The sequence below is a fragment of the Enoplosus armatus genome, chromosome 21, assembly GCF_043641665.1.
Source record: "Enoplosus armatus isolate fEnoArm2 chromosome 21, fEnoArm2.hap1, whole genome shotgun sequence".
Classification (NCBI taxonomy): domain Eukaryota; kingdom Metazoa; phylum Chordata; class Actinopteri; order Centrarchiformes; family Enoplosidae; genus Enoplosus; species Enoplosus armatus.
Window position 1 is genome coordinate 14,042,125 of NC_092200.1, and position 21,558 is coordinate 14,063,682.

Below are 21,558 nucleotides of genomic sequence, written 5' to 3' on the forward strand. Positions count from 1 at the left end.
AATCAAGCATTTACATCTCGCTGTTGTGTTCTGTCTTTTCCACAACTTTGTACTGTAAAGGCACGGTCAGTAGAATTTGATGCACCCAGGGGTGAAAAAAAGGCACGTGAGGAGTCTTGAAACTCTTAATTGTCCACAGATGAAAATGTGAGTGCGACTGTGCTACAATTGGGTTTCCCCTACCTTTCTTCCAGTGCTTCTTAGCAAAGACTGTCTCCGTAACCCTGAAAAGAAACAAATGGGTATGGAGGATTGTTGGATTGATAGTACACAGGGTAAAAGGGTACTGACATAATAACATATGTACTGAACAGTTTTATATGATTTGATAAAATTTTATTGGAAATGAAAACCACCCACTATTCCAAACCATGTAAAACAGTATACATGTATGACTGCGCAAAATACACCAAATGCCAGTGACAGTGACAAATGTAAAGGTCAAACTTTAAAGACGTAAGAGCATCTCAAAAAGCTTTAAGGAACTTGGTCACGCTAGCAGATAGACTGAAATATCTCAACAACCACTGGATCAAGTGCAATGAAATGTTTTGCTGGTCCCCAGTGGATGAATCCCACTGACTTCGGTGATTCCCTGACTTTTCATCTGGAGTGTCTGAAATTGGAGTAATCTTTTTGAGTAACATTTTAAATAAACTTTGACACAACAAACAACTTGAATTTATTGAAGGGATAGCTCCTTGATATGTAGCTTCTCATTTTCGAGGGGGTCCTAAATATAAAATATAAATAAATACATGAATGAAATATATAAAGAATAAAACAAATAATAAGCAAACAAATTAAAGAAAGAGAAGGAGCTTATTGTCATCCATACATTGAATAATCAATAATGACATCAGCAACAAAATAAAAGTGAATAAAGTGGGCCTTAAAGAGACAGGAGCTAAAACTGAGCTAAACATAATGGGTCCTTTAAAGATTATTTTAATCACCCACAACACAACACTCCATCATCTATTGTTGACTTGAAGCCTTACTACACTTTCATTTTTTTCCCCCATTTTGTTTTTCATTCAAAGAACATTTTTGAAATGGTTACAGCTATGTTGTCTCTGATTACACTTCAAAATAACATGGTCCTGTAAATGTTCCTCAATAAAATCTTTGTTGGGAAAGAAAAGGATTCTATCCACTGAAACGCTAAAGGGCTTTTCATTTGAAATGGATACAGCTATGTTGTCTCTGATAACACTTCAAAATAAGAATGTATGTAATCATGTTTATTTTTCTCAGAAACTGTATTGATAGCATCGTCCCACTGTAACTGAAGGTGGTAACCAAAGTGGGATAATGGTTTTATGTAAAGAGGACACTTTCTAAAGGTTTCAAGTAGTATTTCTGCAAAATGTTATATGTTTCAATTCAATGATGGACAAAAAATGCTCATCATAAGTTTCAACAACCCAGAGCGAGATGAGGAGTCTCTGGAGTGCCTGTGTGAGCTCTTCTGCGTTATGGGCAAGGAGCTGGAAAGCAGGTCATGGACTTGATTTTTGACAGAATAAATGAAGATGAAGAAAGAGAAGACATCATCCAGGGTTTCCATCATGCTGAAGGACACAGTGGATCTGAGAAAGAGAAACTGGTTGCCTGAAAGCTGTGAGATTGATCAGACCTGTGTGAAACTTGAAAGATAATATAACATTTATATATATATATTATATATTTTTTTTTATTTATTCCTTGCTCTAATTCCCTTATACATATCCATAGGTACCCAAAGTATTTCATTGGTACCCATATGAACTAAATACGAATGAATGCAATTTGTGGGCTGTAAACTAAATCAATACTATTCTCTACAAAAATACAGTGAGACAGAACATCAGCTTCATACCCTCTGATAATTTACATAGATGAAGATGTATCCTCCTCTCTGCCCACCTTGCATTTTCACATTCCATACATCTCATTGCAGCGGCAGTCTGACAGTTTGTGCCACCTGGCCCAATCTGTAGACAAAGAATCACAGCAGGAGAGACGGAGACAGCTGAGAATGAGAATCTCAACACAAATTAGTATGTTCCACCCTGGTAGTAAAACAATGCTCTCAAGGTTAGAGTGGCACTTTGGTCCAGACTGAAATACAACAACTATTGGATGGATTGCCAAGAAGATAGCCATTGTTTGCAGACGATGAGTCCTATTGCTGATCACTTGACATTTCCTTGACCTTTGTGTTTAGTGCTAATTAAACAATGTTGGCATGTTCACTCCCTATATGGTGAACTTGGTAAACATTAAACCTGCTGAACACCAGCATGTTAGCATTGTCCGTGTGAGCAGGTTAGCATGCTGAAATTAGCATTTAGCTCAAAGCACAGCTGTGCCTTAGTAAAGCCTCACATAACTTCTATTACAAAGAAAATATAATAAATAATAATAACAATAATATAATAATAATAATAGTGACTTTTAAGGCAAAACATTGTTGCCTTTAGCCAGAGCCTTTAATTACCAGTCTTTATCTACTCTACCAACACATTACCCCCAAAACTGGGTTGGTTTATGCACCATACTGTAAATATGGAAATCATATTCAAACACCTCATATCTTTCCAGTAAATAGACAATGTTCTTAAGGGGGGCATCTCCCTCCATCTTACCCAAAGAGGAGCAGTAAATGTCTCCTCCAGAGACAACCCCTGCAGAATTGGGCCTGAAGCTCCCAGCTATCCAACATTACCCATCTCTCTTCTCCTCCTTCCAGCTTCAACCAATCAACATGTATGCTCTTCAGATTGTCTAATAAATAATTTAATCAATCAGACAAGGTGTGTGGTCTTTTTTGCTGGAGGGGATGTCTGAAAATTGCTAAGTTGCTAACATGTGATGGACAGACATCAGGTGGCTGACACAAAGAATGACAGGAGAACAAGACGATGTCAGAGGCCAACTCTTCACACAACAGCTGAGACTGCCGACAGGGAAAGCCATCTGAAGGCTAATAAGACTGCTCGAGGTTAAAACCAGAAGTGTGAAGAATCAAGTGTTGAAGGGGTCTTGTTATGCAATGCAGAGGACTTGTAGGAGTAGCTGTCATCTCCAACAATGTCTGAGACAAATTATCACTTTGTAGACAGCCTTACACATGGTGCAGACGTAGCCGGTTTGACCATGGTGTTGACTGTAGCCACTTGTGAATTTAAACAATTTCCTCACTTTCCAAAAAATTCTAAACATTTGGTTTTCAGTCAGATGATATTTCTATATTTGTCTCTATCACTGTCAGCAGTCACGCAGAAGTTGATCCTACACACCATGCTGTAAAAGTCCCCTTTCCGCTGCCTAATTGCCGGACATTAAATTAATTAAAAAGCTTTTTGCATGTGTTCTCGGGGCACATGATGTTAGCTTACATTGTCAAAAGAGTGCAGCAGATTGAGTATCTCGGTTCAAGAACAAAACCCAAATTAACAGCAGCAATAACTCAAGACGGCTGACTTTAGAGTTGTTGACAGGGATCAGTTCGTTTCATCTTGATCTTAGCTCACAAATACCGTGTTAGTTTGCCTTCAATATTGTTAACATGTGATGAGAAAATGTACTTTCTTTCTGACTTTAATAGCAAACACACACAATCACAATGGTAAAGTCACTGTTGAGAGAGACACGAGCTTGGTAGAAGGAATCCCAAAACAATTTCACAGGGTTATCTTTGTCCTCAAGGGTAAATAGAAGTAACAATGCCAGGCCAACAAGGAGTATGGAGTTACAGTGTGAAGTAGCACTTAGCGCCAATATATAGGGTGGTGACCTGGCCTTGCTGAACAACAGCTGCAACTGTGGTGACATTCACACTCTACTTTCATTGTTATATCCTCTCAACGGCACAAGCAAAATAAATGAAACACACATTAAAGTAGAGAAAAAGAGATGACCCATTTAATAAAGCAAAGTCTTCAATTCACGTATTATCAAAAGAGTCTGTGGTTCATGTTGTGGCAGTGCAGTCAAGTTGCAGGAGGAAACAGGATGGGAACAGAAGGAAGACTTTTTCAGTAGTTGATCAGCCAACACCGCCTGTCTTTTGGTCAAACAGTTTTATAATATACAGAACTGCCCACCACCAAAGCTCCTCCTGAGATGGCTCCTGAGAGGAAACTGATGTCCCTGTGTAGGATGTATCTACTGAAGATGCAGTGCTATTTTATAATACCAGTTTCATATTTGGTATACTTGGGGGTGTGAGAGTGTGAGATAGAGCCAGCAAGTGCGAGGGTGAGTCTAAGTTTGATATAATGTGTCACTGTGCCTTTGCAATCTGCCTCAGTGTGCCAAAGGCATTTGTAGTGGCTTTATGAATGCCACATGGTTATCTCTGAGCTCAAGGACAAAAGGAAGAAAACAATGTGCCATAAACACCTCTCAGTCCACTGTGGGTTTGTTTATAAGACATTGAAACATTTTGACTGACTTTTATTGGGACTTGTGAGTCTGTAAATTGAGGAAAAATAGATGCAGAACAGTGACTGCAGGTATATAATATATTATAGTGTTGTTTATTAGTTAGCAGTTAAAATCATTCAAATATGACATGAAAATAAGGCCTGAAGTGAAGCAATGTCCATAAGACATTATTAACAATGAATGTTTGGGGACAAAATACAAAGGTAAGTTTAGGGACTTGTGAGAGACAGATTTAAAAAAAATAATGGTAAAAATCATTGTGCAGAGGTATCCTCCCTTGTTGTCCCTAGTGTGGGTCAAGCTCCCATAGCATTACTCAATGGCATCTTTCCTTAAAAGGAATCGTTGACATTTTGGGTAATACGTTTATTCGCTTTCTTCCAGAAAGTTAGATGAGAGGATTGTCATGTCTGTACGATAGATATGAATCTACAGCCAGTAGTCTGTTAGCTTAGCTTAGCATAACAACTGGATACAGGGGGAAACAGCTAGCCTGGCTCTTTTCAAAGGTAAGAAAATCTGCCTACCAGCACCTCTAAAGCTGACTAATTAACATGTATTGCGTTTGTTTAATCCTACAAGCTGTTTCTCAATTTCCAGTCTTCATGCTAAACTAAGCTAATCCGCTGCTTGCTGAGAGTGGTATCAATCTTCTCATCTAACTCTCAGTGACACAGCAAAAAAGTTTCCTAATTTCCCCAAATGTCCTTACCATTCCTTTAAACTCTTCAACACCCTTTAAACACAGGCTTTTAGTAAAATTATATTTCAACTATCCGGGATACAGTGCTAAATAGGTCCTTTAAGGGCTATAGAAGACATTACACAACTGTTTTCATAGGCTTTGACTCTGTTTACTCCCTGCAACAAACAAACTGATCTCATGCATAGAACTGGTGGAGTGCCCCTCTAACCAAATTCTTAAATAATTATGAAAATAATATTGACCTCTAATGTAATATAGCCTTTTAAACTCTGCAAAGATGATTAATCTACGAAACAACACAAAACAAAAACCACACAACTATGACCCAGAATATGACTGCCATATCAGTTAAAGTACCTACATGTAGGAAGGCACATGACGTACATCATAAGTGTTGAGTGCAGAAGGACACAAGGCAGCTGGGAATGACAGCCTCAGCGTCGCCCTTGATGAGCTAAGGAATGGTACGCTGGGTGCAGACAACCAGCTGTCAAGACCTACAAGGTCATGGTGAAACCCGAAGTGTGAAGTTGTTAAAGTCAAAAGGGCTTGTATGCTTCTTGAGGAGGTCTTGAGGTTGTACACTCAATAAACACATGATTTAAGGATCTCTCCTGTTAATGCGACAGTTATTACAAGTGTTGGCCCATTGTCAGTAATAATGTGTACATGGGGGAGGTGATAAGTGTCCCGTATGACCCAAATGTATTTATTGACAGTATAGTCGACAAGCAGGCAGCTGTCATACCCGATCTTTTATTATAGATGGAGGACAGTCAGCTTAGGTCCACTGGGAGGCAAACAAGGACCAGCAGAAGGACTCCATGTCAAAAATTCACAAGTTTATCTTTGTCCTCCAGAGTAATAGAAGACAAACAACAATGTAGTCTGCAGACACCCAGTAATTTAATATAATGAAAATATCATCAGAGATGTTCATATATCAGCTAATATATTTCTATACTTTTTATAATTTGCTGGCTTTTCAGTCACTTGAAGGACAAAACAAAAATAGATGTTGATCTAAGACCAGCTCATAAGTTTAATTTCACTGGCCAATGGTTACATGAGAGTTATTGTTGTCCACTCCTTTATCTCCAAATACAGATCTTAGTTTTTTTTGATTAGCGTCCTTTGTTTTTTTGCTCTTCCCTTATAGGGTGGCTGGGTGTCGAAGCTCTGCCTCCTGGATGTATATAAAGAGGGGTTCAGATAGAAGAGTAAAGACGGGAACACAGCACCTGCAGGTAAGTATACATGCATTTTACACGACTCAACTATCACGTGACATAGTGAAAGCATGATGTTACTTTTTTGATATTTCTTTCTAGAGACCCACCACACCAACTGTATCAAGAGGGGGAGGAAGAGGCAACAGGTAAATAGCTCTATGCTGTTTGTTTTGCAAAATAAAATGAATGCATGAAAATGAATAGACTCAAAACAACATTACTTTGTCTGCCGGTAGTTTTTGAACCTTGACTTTTTTGAATAAAAAAAAATGAAAGACAGCTGATATACTTGCATTATAAAATGGTGGTTATTATGGTGCATAGGTAACTCCAATTACTGTCTTTTAAGTTCAGGATTTTTTTTGTATTTAAATTGCTTACCTAAGATAATTCCTGTGATGTTCTGTACATTTTTCTACGTGAACAACTGCATTAAATCATAATCTTACAACAAATTACCTTTTAAATTATAAAAGTGCTAGTCCAGGGACCATGTAATCAAAATGCTTTCAAATCATGTTCTTGGTTCACAGCTTTCAAGATGTCAGGTGACGCCCTCATGGCGGAGTTTGGGACCGCCGCTACCTTCCTGAGAAAGTCAGATAGGGAGCGTCTGGAGGCCCAGACTCGACCATTTGACATAAAGAGGCAATGTTTTGTTCCTGACCCTGAGGTGGAGTATGTTAAAGCCACAATCACCACCAGAGACGGCGACAAAGTCACAGTTGAAACTGAGTTTGGAAAAGTAAGTATATTTACATTAATAGAAGTATGAAAGTGGTTGCGACACAGCTGCTAAACAAGATGATTACTTAACTATTCCCTGTGGTAAATCATTTCAGACTGCAACCCATAAGGAGGTTGATATCCACCCTCAGAACCCGCCAAAGTTTGATAAAATTGAGGACATGGCGATGTTCACCTTCCTCCATGAGCCTGCTGTGCTGTTCAACCTCAAAGAGCGTTACGCAGCGTGGATGATCTACGTGAGTAATGACCACAAATCTACTAATGTTTACATTGTATGAAATCTTTAGTTCAATAAAAAGGGACTTGCTTTATGTGTCTTTGTCCACAGACCTACTCAGGGCTGTTCTGTGTGACTGTCAACCCCTACAAGTGGCTGCCAGTGTACGATCAGTTGGTGGTCAACGCTTACAGGGGGAAGAAGAGGACTGAAGCTCCTCCTCACATCTACTCCATTTCTGACAACGCCTACCAGTACATGCTGGCAGGTATGTTCAGCTCTTTGTTTTCATCATCTCTAACACAGCGCTTTGAAATCTGACACCATCCAAACATTTAAGGAAAAATGTCCTAACACTGAACATTATCTTAAATCTTGCAGACAGAGAAAACCAGTCTGTCCTTATCACGTAAGTAACTCATAAAAGTCATATGTGATTCCACTTTAAAAAGCAGAGTTCATGTTTTGTCTTCATGACATGTTCAGTTCACATTTGTTTTCATTGTCAGTGGAGAATCTGGTGCAGGAAAGACTGTGAACACCAAGAGAGTCATCCAGTACTTTGCCAGCATCGCAGCTGTTGCTGGCAAGAAGGATGCTGCTCAGGAGAAAAAGGTTAGTTTAAAACTCTTTCATTGTGAGTATACTACAATAAACGTAATACATTTGGTTTTGACTTGTGTGGCTTAAATTTTTGGCATCCATTAAATCTGCAGGGCACCCTGGAGGATCAAATCATCCAGGCCAATCCTGCCCTGGAGGCCTTTGGAAACGCCAAGACCATCAGAAATGATAACTCCTCCAGATTTGTAAGTTTGGTCACTTCAAAGAGTACATGTGCAGATATGACTGTGGTACGTTGAAAACTTCAAAACAACATTTTCTCATTACAGGGTAAATTCATCCGAATCCATTTTGGAGTCAGTGGGAAACTGTCTTCAGCTGATATTGAAACTTGTAAGTACACAGTACATAAATAATTTAACTTTAGGAAAAGGGTTCTCACAGTCAGGAATATACCTTAATACCAATATGTTATATGTTGTCAGATCTGCTGGAGAAATCCCGCGTCACCTATCAGCTTAAGGCTGAAAGAGACTACCACATCTTCTACCAGATTCTGTCCCTAAAGAAACCAGAACTGCTGGGTGAGAACCCTCCATCTGTCCATTTGTTAAATGCAAACAACACATGACGTTTACTGAAAGAGATCTTATATTATAACAAAACGTCTTTTATATTTCAGAGATGCTGCTTATTACAAGCAACCCCTACGACTATGCGTTCATCTCCCAAGGAGAGATCTCTGTCACATCAATTAACGATGCTGAAGAGTTAATGGCAACTGATGTAAGGAATATGCAGCACAGTGCTGTATTTATTTAAAACATTGAGGTAACCTACCACATTGCCGTGGATTTAATTTATAATTGTGATGTACAATTTTATTTTGTTAAAGGAAGCTTTTGATGTCCTGGGCTTCACCCAAGAGGAGAAGAACGGAATTTACAAGCTGACTGGTGCCATCATGCATTATGGAAACATGAAGTTCAAACAGAAGCAGAGAGAAGAGCAAGCAGAGCCTGATGGCACAGAGGGTAAAGGATCATCAGGACAATAAAGAGCAGTTTACTTCTACTCTCTTAAAACAAGAGTATAACTACCATCAATTCGTGCCCTTTTGACTCAAAATAATGTAGTAAATGCTTCTCTAACACAAAATCAATTTACAGATGTTGACAAATCTGCATATCTGATGGGCTTGAACTCTGCTGACATCATCAAGGGCCTGTGTCACCCAAGAGTGAAAGTCGGCAATGAGTGGGTCACCAAAGGTCAGAATGTGCAGCAAGTAAGTTGAAAATACAGGCACTGACACCCATTGGGGATTTGAAGAACAAAGTGAGTTTTAATTTTAACTTTTTATATTCTAATTTATTTTATGCAATTATCTAGGTGTACTACTCTATCGGTGCACTGTCCAAGTCAGTGTATGAGAAAATGTTCTTGTGGATGGTGGTGAGAATCAACCAATCTCTGGATACCAAGCAACCTCGCCAGCACTTCATCGGTGTGCTGGACATTGCTGGATTTGAGATCTTTGATGTGAGTATAAAAGGTTTTATGGACATGTGACTATAAAATAAACTTTCTCTAACTTCTCTCTTTGAATGTTCATCCTAGTTCAACACCTTTGAGCAACTGTGCATCAACTATACTAATGAGAAACTGCAGCAGTTCTTCAACCACCACATGTTTGTACTGGAACAAGAAGAGTACAAGAAAGAGGGCATTGTGTGGGAGTTCATTGACTTTGGCATGGATTTGGCAGCCTGCATCGAACTAATTGAAAAGGTTGGTGCAGAGTTAAATTTGATTTCAGAATTCATGTAACAAAAGTAAGCTATTCTTTGTGACCAGTTTACATTCAATTAATTCTAATCAATTCCTTCCTTCAGCCCATGGGCATCATGTCCATCCTTGAAGAGGAGTGCATGTTCCCCAAAGCCAGCGATGCAACATTTAAAGCCAAACTGTATGACAACCATCTGGGTAAAAGTCCCAACTTCCAGAAGCCCAGGGTTATTAAGGGGAAACCAGAAGCTCATTTCTCCCTGGTTCACTATGCTGGTGTTGTTGATTACAACATCGGTAACTGGCTTGTGAAGAACAAGGACCCACTGAATGAGACTGTGGTGGGACTATATCAGAAGTCTACCTTGAAGTTACTGGCTGTTCTGTTTGCTGGTTATGCTGGTGCAGATTCAGGTAAGGGATCTTTGACTACACTGATTATTATTGTCCTTGAATTGTCCAGGATATCAACAAGGAAAAAAATTACAATTACACTTATTTCCACACAACCCAAGATGCAGGCAAGGGCGGAAAGGGAGGAAAGAAGAAAGGTTCTTCCTTCCAGACTGTGTCTGCACTGCACAGGGTAAAATATGTCTAAAATTTGGTATATGTCCTAAATTTGATACATGGAACCTGTTAATATTCATTGTCTTCATTTACAGGAGAACTTGAACAAACTGATGACCAACCTCAGGTCAACTCACCCCCACTTTGTACGCTGCATCATCCCCAATGAGACCAAGACTCCCGGTGCGATGGAGAATCCTCTGGTCATGCACCAGCTGCGCTGTAACGGTGTGCTGGAAGGCATCAGGATCTGCAGGAAGGGATTCCCCAACAGGATCCAGTATGGAGACTTCAAACAAAGGCAAGAAAAGCAATGTTTATTTATTGTTATTTCACAAATCTTGTGATGCAAACAACATCAGTGATATAATCTGGGGACATCGGGCGGTTCTCTCACCATCACCCTTGCCTAGGCAACCAGAATTGATCAGGCCCCAACTTGTGTCCAAGTAGTGTGAGTGGTCGATGGATCACCTCTCTTGATCTATTGTCCATCTTGATGCCTTTTCTGTGGCATCAGTTATGTTCCTAATGGCTCTGTTCCTGTGCAGTCCTGTGTGTCGGAGCCGAGGACATTGACATTGACTGCAATTTGTGCCAGTCAATGTTAGCTGAGTGTGGTGATGGTATCTGGGAACTTGAGCTGCCTCCCTACGTCAAGCTTCCGCTTCAGGTCCCAAGCAGTGGCTAGAAGCCCACCTGATGATCATGAGTGCTGCTGCAGGCTCTCCGTTTCCTTAACAAAGCCAGTTTCCTTGTTGGGTGGAGTTGTTTCCTGCTGATAATCCCTATGCAAGTCGCATCTGCTGTTGCGCTCAGTGCCTGGACAAAAACTCTGGACAAAAAGGATATACTCCAAGGTTCTTCCTCCCTGGCATGCCGGTGTTTCTGCCAGACCCCAGCAGAAAAGATTGGATGGACTGGGGAGGACATCTTAAAGCAATTAGATTAGGAACCTAATCCGGAATTGCTCGTCCCGTGATGTACCTAAAATGTATCAGAATCAGAATCAGAATCAGAAATACTTTATTGATCCCCGGGGGGAAATTGTACAGTACCGGTGCTCCCATTCAAGAGTAGAAAGTAGCATAATTTAGAACTAAAAGTTTGTAAAAAATATAAAAATAAGAAATACAAAATACAAAATATACACATTTACAGTATTTAAGTGAAATGAGGTGAAATGAAAAATGAAATGCCCATTCATTCAATAATTAAATGATGTTGTTTGTATCATTTCAGATATCGCATCCTGAACCCAAATGCTATCCCTGAGGGACAGTTCATTGACAACAAGAAAGCAGCGGAAAAACTTTTGGGCTCTTTGGATATTGACCATGAGCAGTATAAACTGGGACACACAAAGGTTGGTTCTATCTCTACAATAATTGCAAAGAGCTGGGTTTAATGTTCGAATAAATAATTGTGCTGGGGAGAAGTTACGAAAAACTTTCTGTCAATTTCAGGTGTTCTTCAAAGCAGGTCTGCTGGGTGTTCTTGAGGAGATGAGAGATGATCGTCTCGCTCTTATCATCACTGGAATTCAAGCAAGATCCAGAGGACTACTTGCCAGGATTGAGTTCCAGAAAATTGTTGAGCGCAGGTTGGTTCATTACTTTGAACATTTACTGTCGAAAGAAGAAAAGGTACAGAAAAATGTATTCTAGCTTACTGATGTTATCTGCAGGGATTCCTTACTAGTGATCCAGTGGAATGTGCGTGCCTTCATGGGCGTCAAGAATTGGCCCTGGATGAAGATGTACTTCAAAATCAAACCTCTGCTTAAATCAGCTGAGACTGAGAAGGAGATGGCAAATATGAAGGAGGAGTTTATGAAGCTCAAAGAGGCTTATGCTAAATCTGAGGCTCGCAAGAAAGAGCTGGAGGAAAAAATGGTCACCCTTCTCCAAGAGAAGAATGACCTGCAGCTCCAAGTTCAATCTGTAAGATCAGTCATTTAGTTTATATAAAACTTACAGCGATATATACAAATGTGATGAGTAACAACATTTGTTAAATCTATTGTCTGCAGGAACAAGACAATCTTGCAGATGCTGAGGAGCGCTGTGAGGGTCTAATCAAGAGTAAGATTCAGCTTGAGGCCAAGTCCAAAGAGCTGACAGAGAAGCTGGAAGATGAAGAGGAGACGAATGCAGAACTGACTGCCAAGAAGAGGAAGCTGGAGGACGAGTGTTCAGAACTCAAGAAGGACATTGATGATCTGGAGCTGACTCTGGCTAAGGTGGAAAAGGAAAAACATGCCACAGAGAACAAGGTAATGAAGGCAGCTACAATCCATAGTTTTTATAATAACACTTGTTCAGATGTTTATGTGTAATGTGAAAGAGGTTGTTCATAGTGCCAAACTCACAGAGAATTATCACCTGGCTGTGCAGTTCTCCTCAGCTCCATGGAGCATTTTAGCATCTTTCAGCTCATTGTTTTAGCTTTATAGCCCACAACTCTCACTGCTGTCATGGCTTCACCTTCAGGCACAGCAGGGCGAAGAAGCTCTGAACCCACTGTAGGCTATCTGACCAGCACTAAACGGCAGACAAACAAAGTTAGCGTCTAGCTGTTAAAATTAACGGAGCATTTAGCAGGTTAAGAGTAGGAAGACCTAAAGGACTTTCATTTGACAGGTGACCAGAGACATGGCTCTTAATTAATGTTAATGTTTCTCCGTATCTGCTTGATGTGTAAATTGGGAAGTTAAAAGGTAGTAATATGTTAATGTTGTGTTTACGACAGTGGTCAAAAAACAAGTTATTGTGGGTTTAAAGACCTGTTACATGTATTAATGAAGAGTCTTTATGTATTCCTGACTTAACACCAACGGTGAACTCTTTTCTAAGGTTAAAAACCTGACAGAAGAGATGGCAGCTTTGGATGAAATCATTGCTAAGCTGACCAAAGAGAAGAAAGCTCTTCAGGAGGCTCATCAGCAAACACTGGATGACCTGCAGAGTGAGGAGGACAAAGTCAACTCTCTGACCAAGGCCAAAGCCAAGCTGGAGCAGCAAGTCGATGATGTGAGTACAATGGTACACAATGGTATGTGCCTAAATCTCAAGTTCTGGAGACACAATTTGTGGAGTAAAGGTTTGTATTGTTTGGTCTGTTAGCTTGAAGGATCATTGGAGCAAGAGAAGAAAGTGAGGATGGATCTGGAAAGAGCCAAGAGAAAATTGGAGGGGGACTTAAAGTTATCTCAAGAAAGTGTGATGGATCTGGAGAATGACAAACAGCAGCTGGAGGAAAAACTCAAAAAGTAACACTCTTTACAACTCTTTTACAATCACAAACACAATGCCCATTGTGCTACAACAGCTGATTACCAACGTGAACCATTTTGTCATTAATTTTAGGAAAGACTTTGAAATCAGCCAGCAGCTAAGTAAAATTGAAGATGAACAGGCCATGGGCGCTCAACTCCAGAAGAAACTGAAGGAGTTACAGGTAGCTGCACAAACTAGTTTTGTCTGTTGCGATAGTATCTCTTCATTATGTGAATTCCTACTCAAAATGTATAATCATCTAATGAATTTCATCAAGGCTCGCATTGAAGAGCTGGAGGAAGAGCTGGAGGCCGAGCGAGCTGCCCGAGCCAAGGTGGAGAAGCAGAGGGCTGACTTGGCCAGGGAGCTGGAGGAGATCAGTGAGAGGCTGGAGGAGGCCGGAGGAGCCACTGCTGCTCAGATCGAGATGAACAAGAAGAGAGAGGCCGAGTTTCAGAAGATGCGCAGAGACCTTGAAGAGGCCACCCTGCAGCATGAAGCCACTGCTGCTACACTGAGAAAGAAGAATGCAGACAGCGTGGCTGACCTGGGAGAGCAGATTGACAACCTGCAAAGAGTCAAACAGAAGCTGGAGAAAGAAAAGAGCGAGCTCAGACTGGAGCTAGATGATGTGGTGTCCAACATGGAGCACATTGTCAAAGTTAAAGTAAGACAAACAAAACTAGTCGTCATTGATCTTTTTTTTTTTTTCTAGTTAGACATTTTGTGAAATACACTGTATTCACTTTCTTGCCGAGAGTTAGATGAGAAGATTGTCACCACTCTCATGTCTGTGAACAACTTTGAACAGAGTGAGTTGTTTCCAGCTAGTTTATTGTTTTCCTGCTGGCTCTAGCTCCATAGTTAACACACAAATATGAAAGTGGTATTGATGTTTTCATTCAGCTCTCTCTTGAAATGTTGAACTTTGTCAAGAAAATAATGGTTGGGTCGGATACCTTCTATGACTCACATATAAATATGAAAATCATTAAACTCAGGCCAACCTGGAGAAAATGTTCCGCACTCTGGAGGATCAAATGACTGAATACAAGACGAAATCGGAGGAAGGCCAGCGTACCATCAATGACTTCACAATGCAAAAAGCAAAGCTTCAAACTGAAAATGGTAATCAGTTTAACATACACTCACATTTAAGTGGAGGTTTTACTGTTCCTGACAGAAGCCTTTTTGCAATACATCCTAGAAGATTAGTCCATGTTGTCCCAGGTGTTACCACAGCATTATGTTTAGAAAAGACAAATAAGGGCATTTGTTTTACATTTCTAATATTACAGGCTGTAACTAAACACCAACTACAGCTTGATATAGGGCCTTACAAACATTTATTTTTCAGGTGAGCTTACCAGGCAGCTGGAGGAGAAGGACTCATTGGTCTCCCAGCTGACCAGAGGGAAGCAGTCCTACACTCAGCAGATTGAAGACCTCAAGAGACAACTAGAAGAGGAAGTCAAGGTATCGCAAATTACTGTGAATACAGTTTCCAAGTAGACATTATATTAATTTCACAGTATGTTTATTACAGCTTATACTGTCACCTTACAGGCCAAGAATGCACTTGCCCATGCAGTGCAGTCTGCTCGCCATGACTGTGACTTGTTGAGGGAGCAGTTTGAGGAGGAGCAGGAGGCCAAAGCTGAGCTCCAACGCAGCATGTCCAAGGCCAACTCTGAGGTGGCTCAGTGGAGAACCAAGTACGAAACTGATGCCATCCAGAGAACAGAGGAGCTGGAAGACGCAAAGTAAGGATTCAGTAAATAATAGAACAATAGAGGATTGCCCTCTCTCTAAACTGTGACATTTCCATTTTATCTGGCAGGTAATGATATGACACTTTCATTTCTGCTATTAGGAAAAAACTAGCTCAACGCTTACAGGATGCAGAAGAAGCTGTTGAAGCTGCTAATGCTAAATGTTCCTCCCTGGAGAAAACCAAACACAGGCTTCAGAATGAGATTGAAGATCTCATGGTGGATGTGGAGAGATCTAATGCTGCTGCTGCGGCTCTGGACAAGAAACAAAGAAACTTTGACAAGGTAATGGGAGAAGAAAAAAACAGCACTTGAGGTAATTGTGAATGGATACATTAATACGAAGTAATCGAACACTGAATGTTATTTAACCAGGTCCTTGCTGAGTGGAAGCAGAAGTATGAGGAGTCTCAGACTGAGCTGGAAAGTTCCCAGAAAGAGGCTCGTTCTCTCAGCACTGAGCTCTTCAAACTGAAGAACTCTTATGAAGAATCTCTGGATCATCTGGAGACCATAAAACGAGAAAACAAGAATCTGCAAGGTAGGTAGATATAATTAAAACATGATTTGCCTTTAAACGTACACTGAATACAGTGGGGAGATTGGGACAAAAATAAATAAATAAATATGCGCAAAACAGAGGAAATTTCTGACCTGACTGAGCAACTTGGTGAGAGCGGAAAGAGCATCCACGAGCTGGAGAAGATCCGTAAACAGCTGGAGCAGGAGAAGGCTGAGATACAATCTGCTCTGGAGGAAGCTGAGGTGAACAAATGTTAAATGTTGTCTCATGTATACGCCATTTTTTTAATTGATCAATTCACCGATTCCCTACCTTTCTGATGTTTTGAAAGATACACAGTGATTTGCTGTTTTTAACAGGGTACCCTCGAGCATGAGGAGGGTAAGATCCTCCGAGCTCAGCTTGAGTTCAACCAGGTGAAGGCTGACATTGAGCGGAAGCTGGCAGAGAAGGACGAGGAGATGGAGCAGGCCAAGCGTAACCATCAGAGAGTGGTGGAAACTCTGCAGAGCTCCCTGGAGGCCGAGACTCGCAGCCGAAACGAGGCTCTCAGGGTGAAAAAGAAGATGGAGGGAGATCTCAATGAGATGGAGATCCAGCTGAGCCAGGCCAACAGGCAGGCAGCAGAGGCCCAGAAGCAGCTCAAGGCAGTCCATGCTCATCTGAAGGTAAGTTCTACCAATGATGGGAGCATGTTTGTGGATTGTTTTCTTTGTCCTTTGAATTATAGAAAGAAGGTTATTATTGTTCTTGACAGGACTCGCAGCTGCAGCTGGATGATGCTCTGCGAGCCGTCGATGACCTGAAGGAGAACATTGCCATTGTGGAGAGACGTAACAACCTGCTGCAGGCTGAACTTGATGAGCTGAGGTCTGTTGTGGAGCAGACTGAGAGAGGTCGTAAACTGGCAGAGCAGGAACTGCTCGATGTCAGCGAGAGAGTTCAGCTGCTACACTCCCAGGTATGTCCAAATCTGTGATCACTATACAGTATAATAATATGCCAATTTGTCCAAGTTATTTATGTTTCTACAAGTGTTTACTTTAAAACAATTCTGTGCAGAACACCAGCCTGCTGAACCAGAAGAAGAAGCTGGAGGGAGACACAACCCAGCTTCAGAGTGAGGTGGAGGAGGCGGTGCAGGAGTGCAGAAATGCTGAGGAAAAGGCGAAGAAGGCCATTACTGATGCTGCCATGATGGCAGAGGAGCTGAAGAAGGAGCAGGACACCAGCGCTCACCTGGAGCGTATGAAGAAAAACATGGAACAAACCATCAAAGACCTGCAGCACCGTCTGGATGAAGCTGAGCAAATAGCCATGAAAGGTGGCAAGAAGCAGGTCCAGAAGCTGGAGGCCAGGGTAGGTATCTCTAACTTCCACTGTGTAGCCTTGCAGTACTAGTGTACAATACAGGATTCTCTGGCTTCAACAAACTTATAAAAGCTGCATCCATAACTGTTCTTTTCAAGGTAAGAGAGTTGGAAAATGAGGTGGATATAGAGCAAAGGAAAAGCAGTGAATCAGTGAAAGGCATCCGCAAGTACGAGAGGCGCATCAAAGAGCTCACCTACCAGGTATATGCTACAGACAATGACTCTGTGATAAACATCCACCAAAAGATAAAAAGTTGAGCTTTAACAAGCAATATGTCTGGTGTACTACTTTAACAGACGGAGGAGGACAGAAAGAATCTGAGTCGTCTGCAGGACCTGGTGGATAAACTGCAAATGAAAGTTAAATCCTACAAGCGAGCTGCAGAGGAAGCTGTACGAGAAAATGCTACACCTTCATTGACGAAAATATAGTATATAGTTATACCTTTTTATGAGTCAGCTCTGTGCTACAGCCATACTTTAACAATATTACTCTCATCTTGTTTTTTAGGAGGAACAGTCCAATGCAAATCTGGGCAAGTTGCGCAAGTTACAGCATGAGCTCGAGGAAGCAGAGGAGAGGGCCGACATCGCAGAGTCTCAGGTCAACAAGCTGAGAGCAAAGAGCCGTGACTCTGGTGCTAAGGTCAGTAATCATTCAGTATAATGCAACTTTTATTTAGTAATTATGTCTTGGAATTATGCAATGCACAGCAAGTAACTTTGATTTGGCAGGAATAAAGAAATTCTGATTATCTAACATTTTTTCTTTCTTTGTATAGAAAGCACACGATGAAGAGTGAAGCCTTTAACAGGATCTTTAAGGATATAGTAGTTGTAGTATTTTAGTTTCTTTATTCTCCATGCAACATGGGCGGAATAAAGAATAAATGTGTTTGGAATGCACCACTTTGTTCCTTTGTTTTCTGTATTTTATACCGTCAAACCTGGAGGAAAAAGACTAAGAAGTGAATCACTACACTACAAAGAACTGCACTGTGCGGTAGTACCTGTAATAAAAATCGTGCAGCACCTCCCAACAACAGTATCCAAACCACAAAATGAAAACTGAGTTGCTTTTCATGTTTCGGCATGAGAAGAGCGGAAGAGTTCAAATCTTTGCTCCTTGATCTGTAGATTGTACATGATTCTACAAAAAACGTCAATATGTAAACCAGGTAGTGTAGTATAACACATTATAAAGCTGTTGAGATGAATTATACTCAGCCACCACTAGATGGTCAAAGAGCTCCTCTCACAAAAATGTACTTCTCCATAATAATGGAAAAAGGAAAAATAAAATAGAAATAAAATGTAGTTCCATTTCCTGTGGTAAATATTTGTTATGGGATTCATGGTAACAAATAATACATACATAATATACTTATATCTTAAGCAGAATTGGACTTTGTTAAAGAAATAGATGAAACATGCATCACTTATTAAATCATGAAGTCATATGGGCATCAACAGGTTAAAAGGAACAACATTTTTGTAAATATAGTCAAATTGAATTATTACATTTAAAACAGATTTCTTACTGTGTAACAAATTCAATACTAGAAGGATTTGGTTCAGGGATGGAATAAGGGTGAAGGGGAGTGATGTTGAAACTATAGCACCGCTCTGTCTTTAACTTAACAGGATTATCAAAAATAAAACACAAAAACAAATAAGTTGCTTTTATCTTAAAAAAGCTTTACTACATCATTTCATAAGGACATGTATGATACTATCATTATAATTGTGCTTTAAAAGTGTTCAAAGCAGTTACTCTTGTTTGACTTTGAACAACTGCACCTGCTATATGCTCTGCACAGCCCGAGCGTTCATGTGCAGGCACACAAAACAATCACCTCCCTCTTTGATGCCAACATGACCATGCCCAGTGCTGCAGTTGGTTTCTATCTTATTACGATTAAATTAAATTAAATTAAATTACATCAAATTAAATACATTACAATATTAATTCTTGCTTGCAAATGAACATCAGCTATATTTAGGTTGTGGAGTTCTTATACCTTAAATATATTATATATTATTATTATATATATTTCTGTGGACTTTACACACATTCAAGTACATCTGACGCTACATCCCTAAAGACCAAATGAATAGCCTATTGCAGCCCTTAAATATTGACACTTTTGGTCTTTATTACTGTACAGAATACAAGATAAGCTCTGTGTCGATCTCTCTTATCAGCCACCCATAGACTCAGCTTAGTGCCATTAACAAGTCTTTTCTCAGAGGTCCCAGGGCTCTGGATGTAACCAGTGCTGCACTTTTCTTATGATGACATAAGATGGATACACAGATTCAACTGTGACTATGACACATTATGTGAAGCAGCCATGCCTTTCCCAACTGATGTCATGGCTAATAATGCGAAGCAGATTGTGTTGTCCCAGTGTGAATGTGTCTCCAGTAAAAATCATACAGAGAAGAGAAAGTCAAGGACACAAAGTACAGTACCGGCAAACATACATATGTAGTGACGATTTTACAACTCAATACACCCAGTCTAATGGACATTTTATCTAACCATCACCATAACAGTTTATGTGTTGCCACAGCTAAGAACAAAAGGGGAACACCCACTTGAATAATGTGAAACTGTTGAACAGCCCCACCTATAGCAGACACGATTTAAAGTAGATAGCAGCCAGCAAAGCACTGTGTAATATGGTCATTGAAAAGTGGAATGTAGTCTCGGGCACAGAATCTTCTGTAGGGCATGCCAATACTCTGTTTACCTTTTCACTTATTATGGCATGTACAGTGCATCCGGAAAGTATTCACGGCGCTTCACTTTTTCCACATTTTGTTATGTTACACCCTTATTCCAAAATGGATTAAATTCATTTTTTTCCTCAAAATTCTACACACAACACCCCATAATGACAATGTGAAAAAAGTTTTTTTGAAATTTTTGCAAATTTATTAAAAATAAAAAACTAAGAAATCACATGTACATAAGTATTCACAGCCTTTGCCATGAAGCTCAAAATTGAGCTCAGGTGCATCCTGTTTCCACTGATCATCCTTGAGATGTTTCTGCAGCTTAATTGGAGTCCACCTGTGGTAAATTCAGTTGATTGGACATGATTTGGAAAGGCACACACCTGTCTATATAAGGTCCCACAGTTGACTGCATGTCAGAGCACAAACCAAGCATGAAGTCAAAGGAATTGTCTGTAGACCTCCGAGACAGGATTGTCTCGAGGCACAAATCTGGGGAAGGTTACAGAAAAATTTCTGCTGCTTTGAAGGTCCCAATGAGCACAGTGGCCTCCATCATCCGTAAGTGGAAGAAGTTCGGAACCACCAGGACTCTTCCTAGAGCTGGCCGGCCATCTAAACTGAGTAATCGGGGGAGAAGGGCCTTAGTCAGGGAGGTGACCAAGAACCCGATGGTCACTCTGTCAGAGCTCCAGAGTTCCTCTGTGGAGAGAGGAGAACCTTCCAGAAGGACAACCATCTCTGCAGCAATCCACCAATCAGGCCTGTATGGTAGAGTGGCCAGACGGAAGCCACTCCTTAGTAAAAGGCACATAGCAGCCCACCTGGAGTTTGCCAAAAGGCACCTGAAGGACTCTCAGACCATGAGAAACAAAATTCTCTGGTCTGATGAGACAAAGATTGAACTCTTTGGTGTGAATGCCAGGCGTCACGTTTGGAGGAAACCAGGCACCGCTCATCACCAGGCCAATACCATCCCTACAGTGAAGCATGGTGGTGGCAGCATCATGCTGTGGGGATGTTTTTCAGCGGCAGGAACTGGGAGACTAGTCAGGATAGAGGGAAAGATGAATGCAGCAAAGTACAGAGACATCCTGGATGAAAACCTGCTCCAGAGCGCTCTTGACCTCAGACTGGGGCGACGGTTTATCTTTCAGCAGGACAACGACCCTAAGCACACAGCCAAGATATCAAAGGAGTGGCTTCAGGACAACTCTGTGAATGTCCTTGAGTGGCCCAGCCAGAGCCCAGACTTGAATCCGATTGAACATCTCTGGAGAGATCTGAAAATGGCTGTGCACCGACGCTTCCCATCCAACCTGATGGAGCTTGAGAGGTGCTGCAAAGAGGAATGGGTGAAACTGCCCAAAGATAGGTGTGCCAAGCTTGTGGCATCATATTCAAAAAGACTTGAGGCTGTAATTGCTGCCAAAGGTGCATCAACAAAGTATTGAGCAAAGGCTGTGAATACTTATGTACATGTGATTTCTCAGGTTTTTTATTTTTAATAAATTTGCAAAAATCTCAAAAAAACTTTTTTCACGTTGTCATTATGGGGTGTTGTGTGTAGAATTTTGAGGAAAAAAATGAATTTAATCCATTTTGG

The 21,558-nt window shown here is 40.7% G+C and overlaps 1 protein-coding gene across 1 annotated transcript; it reads left to right on the plus strand.

The window, feature by feature from the left end:
- The first annotated feature begins 6,913 nt into the window (after nt 1–6,913).
- On the plus strand, nt 6,914–18,116 carry LOC139304100 (myosin-6-like). Its single transcript, XM_070927943.1, has 37 exons — nt 6,914–7,117; nt 7,215–7,358; nt 7,451–7,607; nt 7,721–7,748; nt 7,849–7,954; nt 8,056–8,148; nt 8,233–8,296; nt 8,389–8,487; nt 8,586–8,689; nt 8,799–8,937; nt 9,073–9,191; nt 9,296–9,445; nt 9,524–9,694; nt 9,799–10,108; nt 10,210–10,280; nt 10,360–10,565; nt 11,507–11,630; nt 11,731–11,867; nt 11,952–12,207; nt 12,297–12,539; nt 13,120–13,296; nt 13,390–13,535; nt 13,633–13,723; nt 13,820–14,209; nt 14,544–14,670; nt 14,900–15,018; nt 15,109–15,305; nt 15,416–15,599; nt 15,690–15,855; nt 15,955–16,079; nt 16,197–16,505; nt 16,595–16,798; nt 16,900–17,196; nt 17,307–17,411; nt 17,508–17,603; nt 17,722–17,856; nt 17,993–18,116. Exons 1-37 carry the CDS (start codon nt 6,914–6,916, stop codon nt 18,011–18,013), a joined length of 5,814 nt encoding a protein of 1,937 aa, XP_070784044.1. The 3' UTR covers nt 18,014–18,116.
- Nucleotides 18,117–21,558: the final 3,442 nt, after the last annotated feature.

Excerpts from the sequence above, each read along its gene's own strand:
- LOC139304100 (XM_070927943.1), top strand. The coding sequence starts at position 6,914 with ATGTCAGGTGACGCCCTCATGGCGGAGTTTGGGACCGCCGCTACCTTC. Across the intron at positions 15,019-15,108 it reads AACTAGAAGAGGAAGTCAAG|GCCAAGAATGCACTTGCCCA; the intron begins GTATCGCAAATT and ends GTCACCTTACAG. Across the intron at positions 16,799-16,899 it reads TTCAGCTGCTACACTCCCAG|AACACCAGCCTGCTGAACCA; the intron begins GTATGTCCAAAT and ends AATTCTGTGCAG.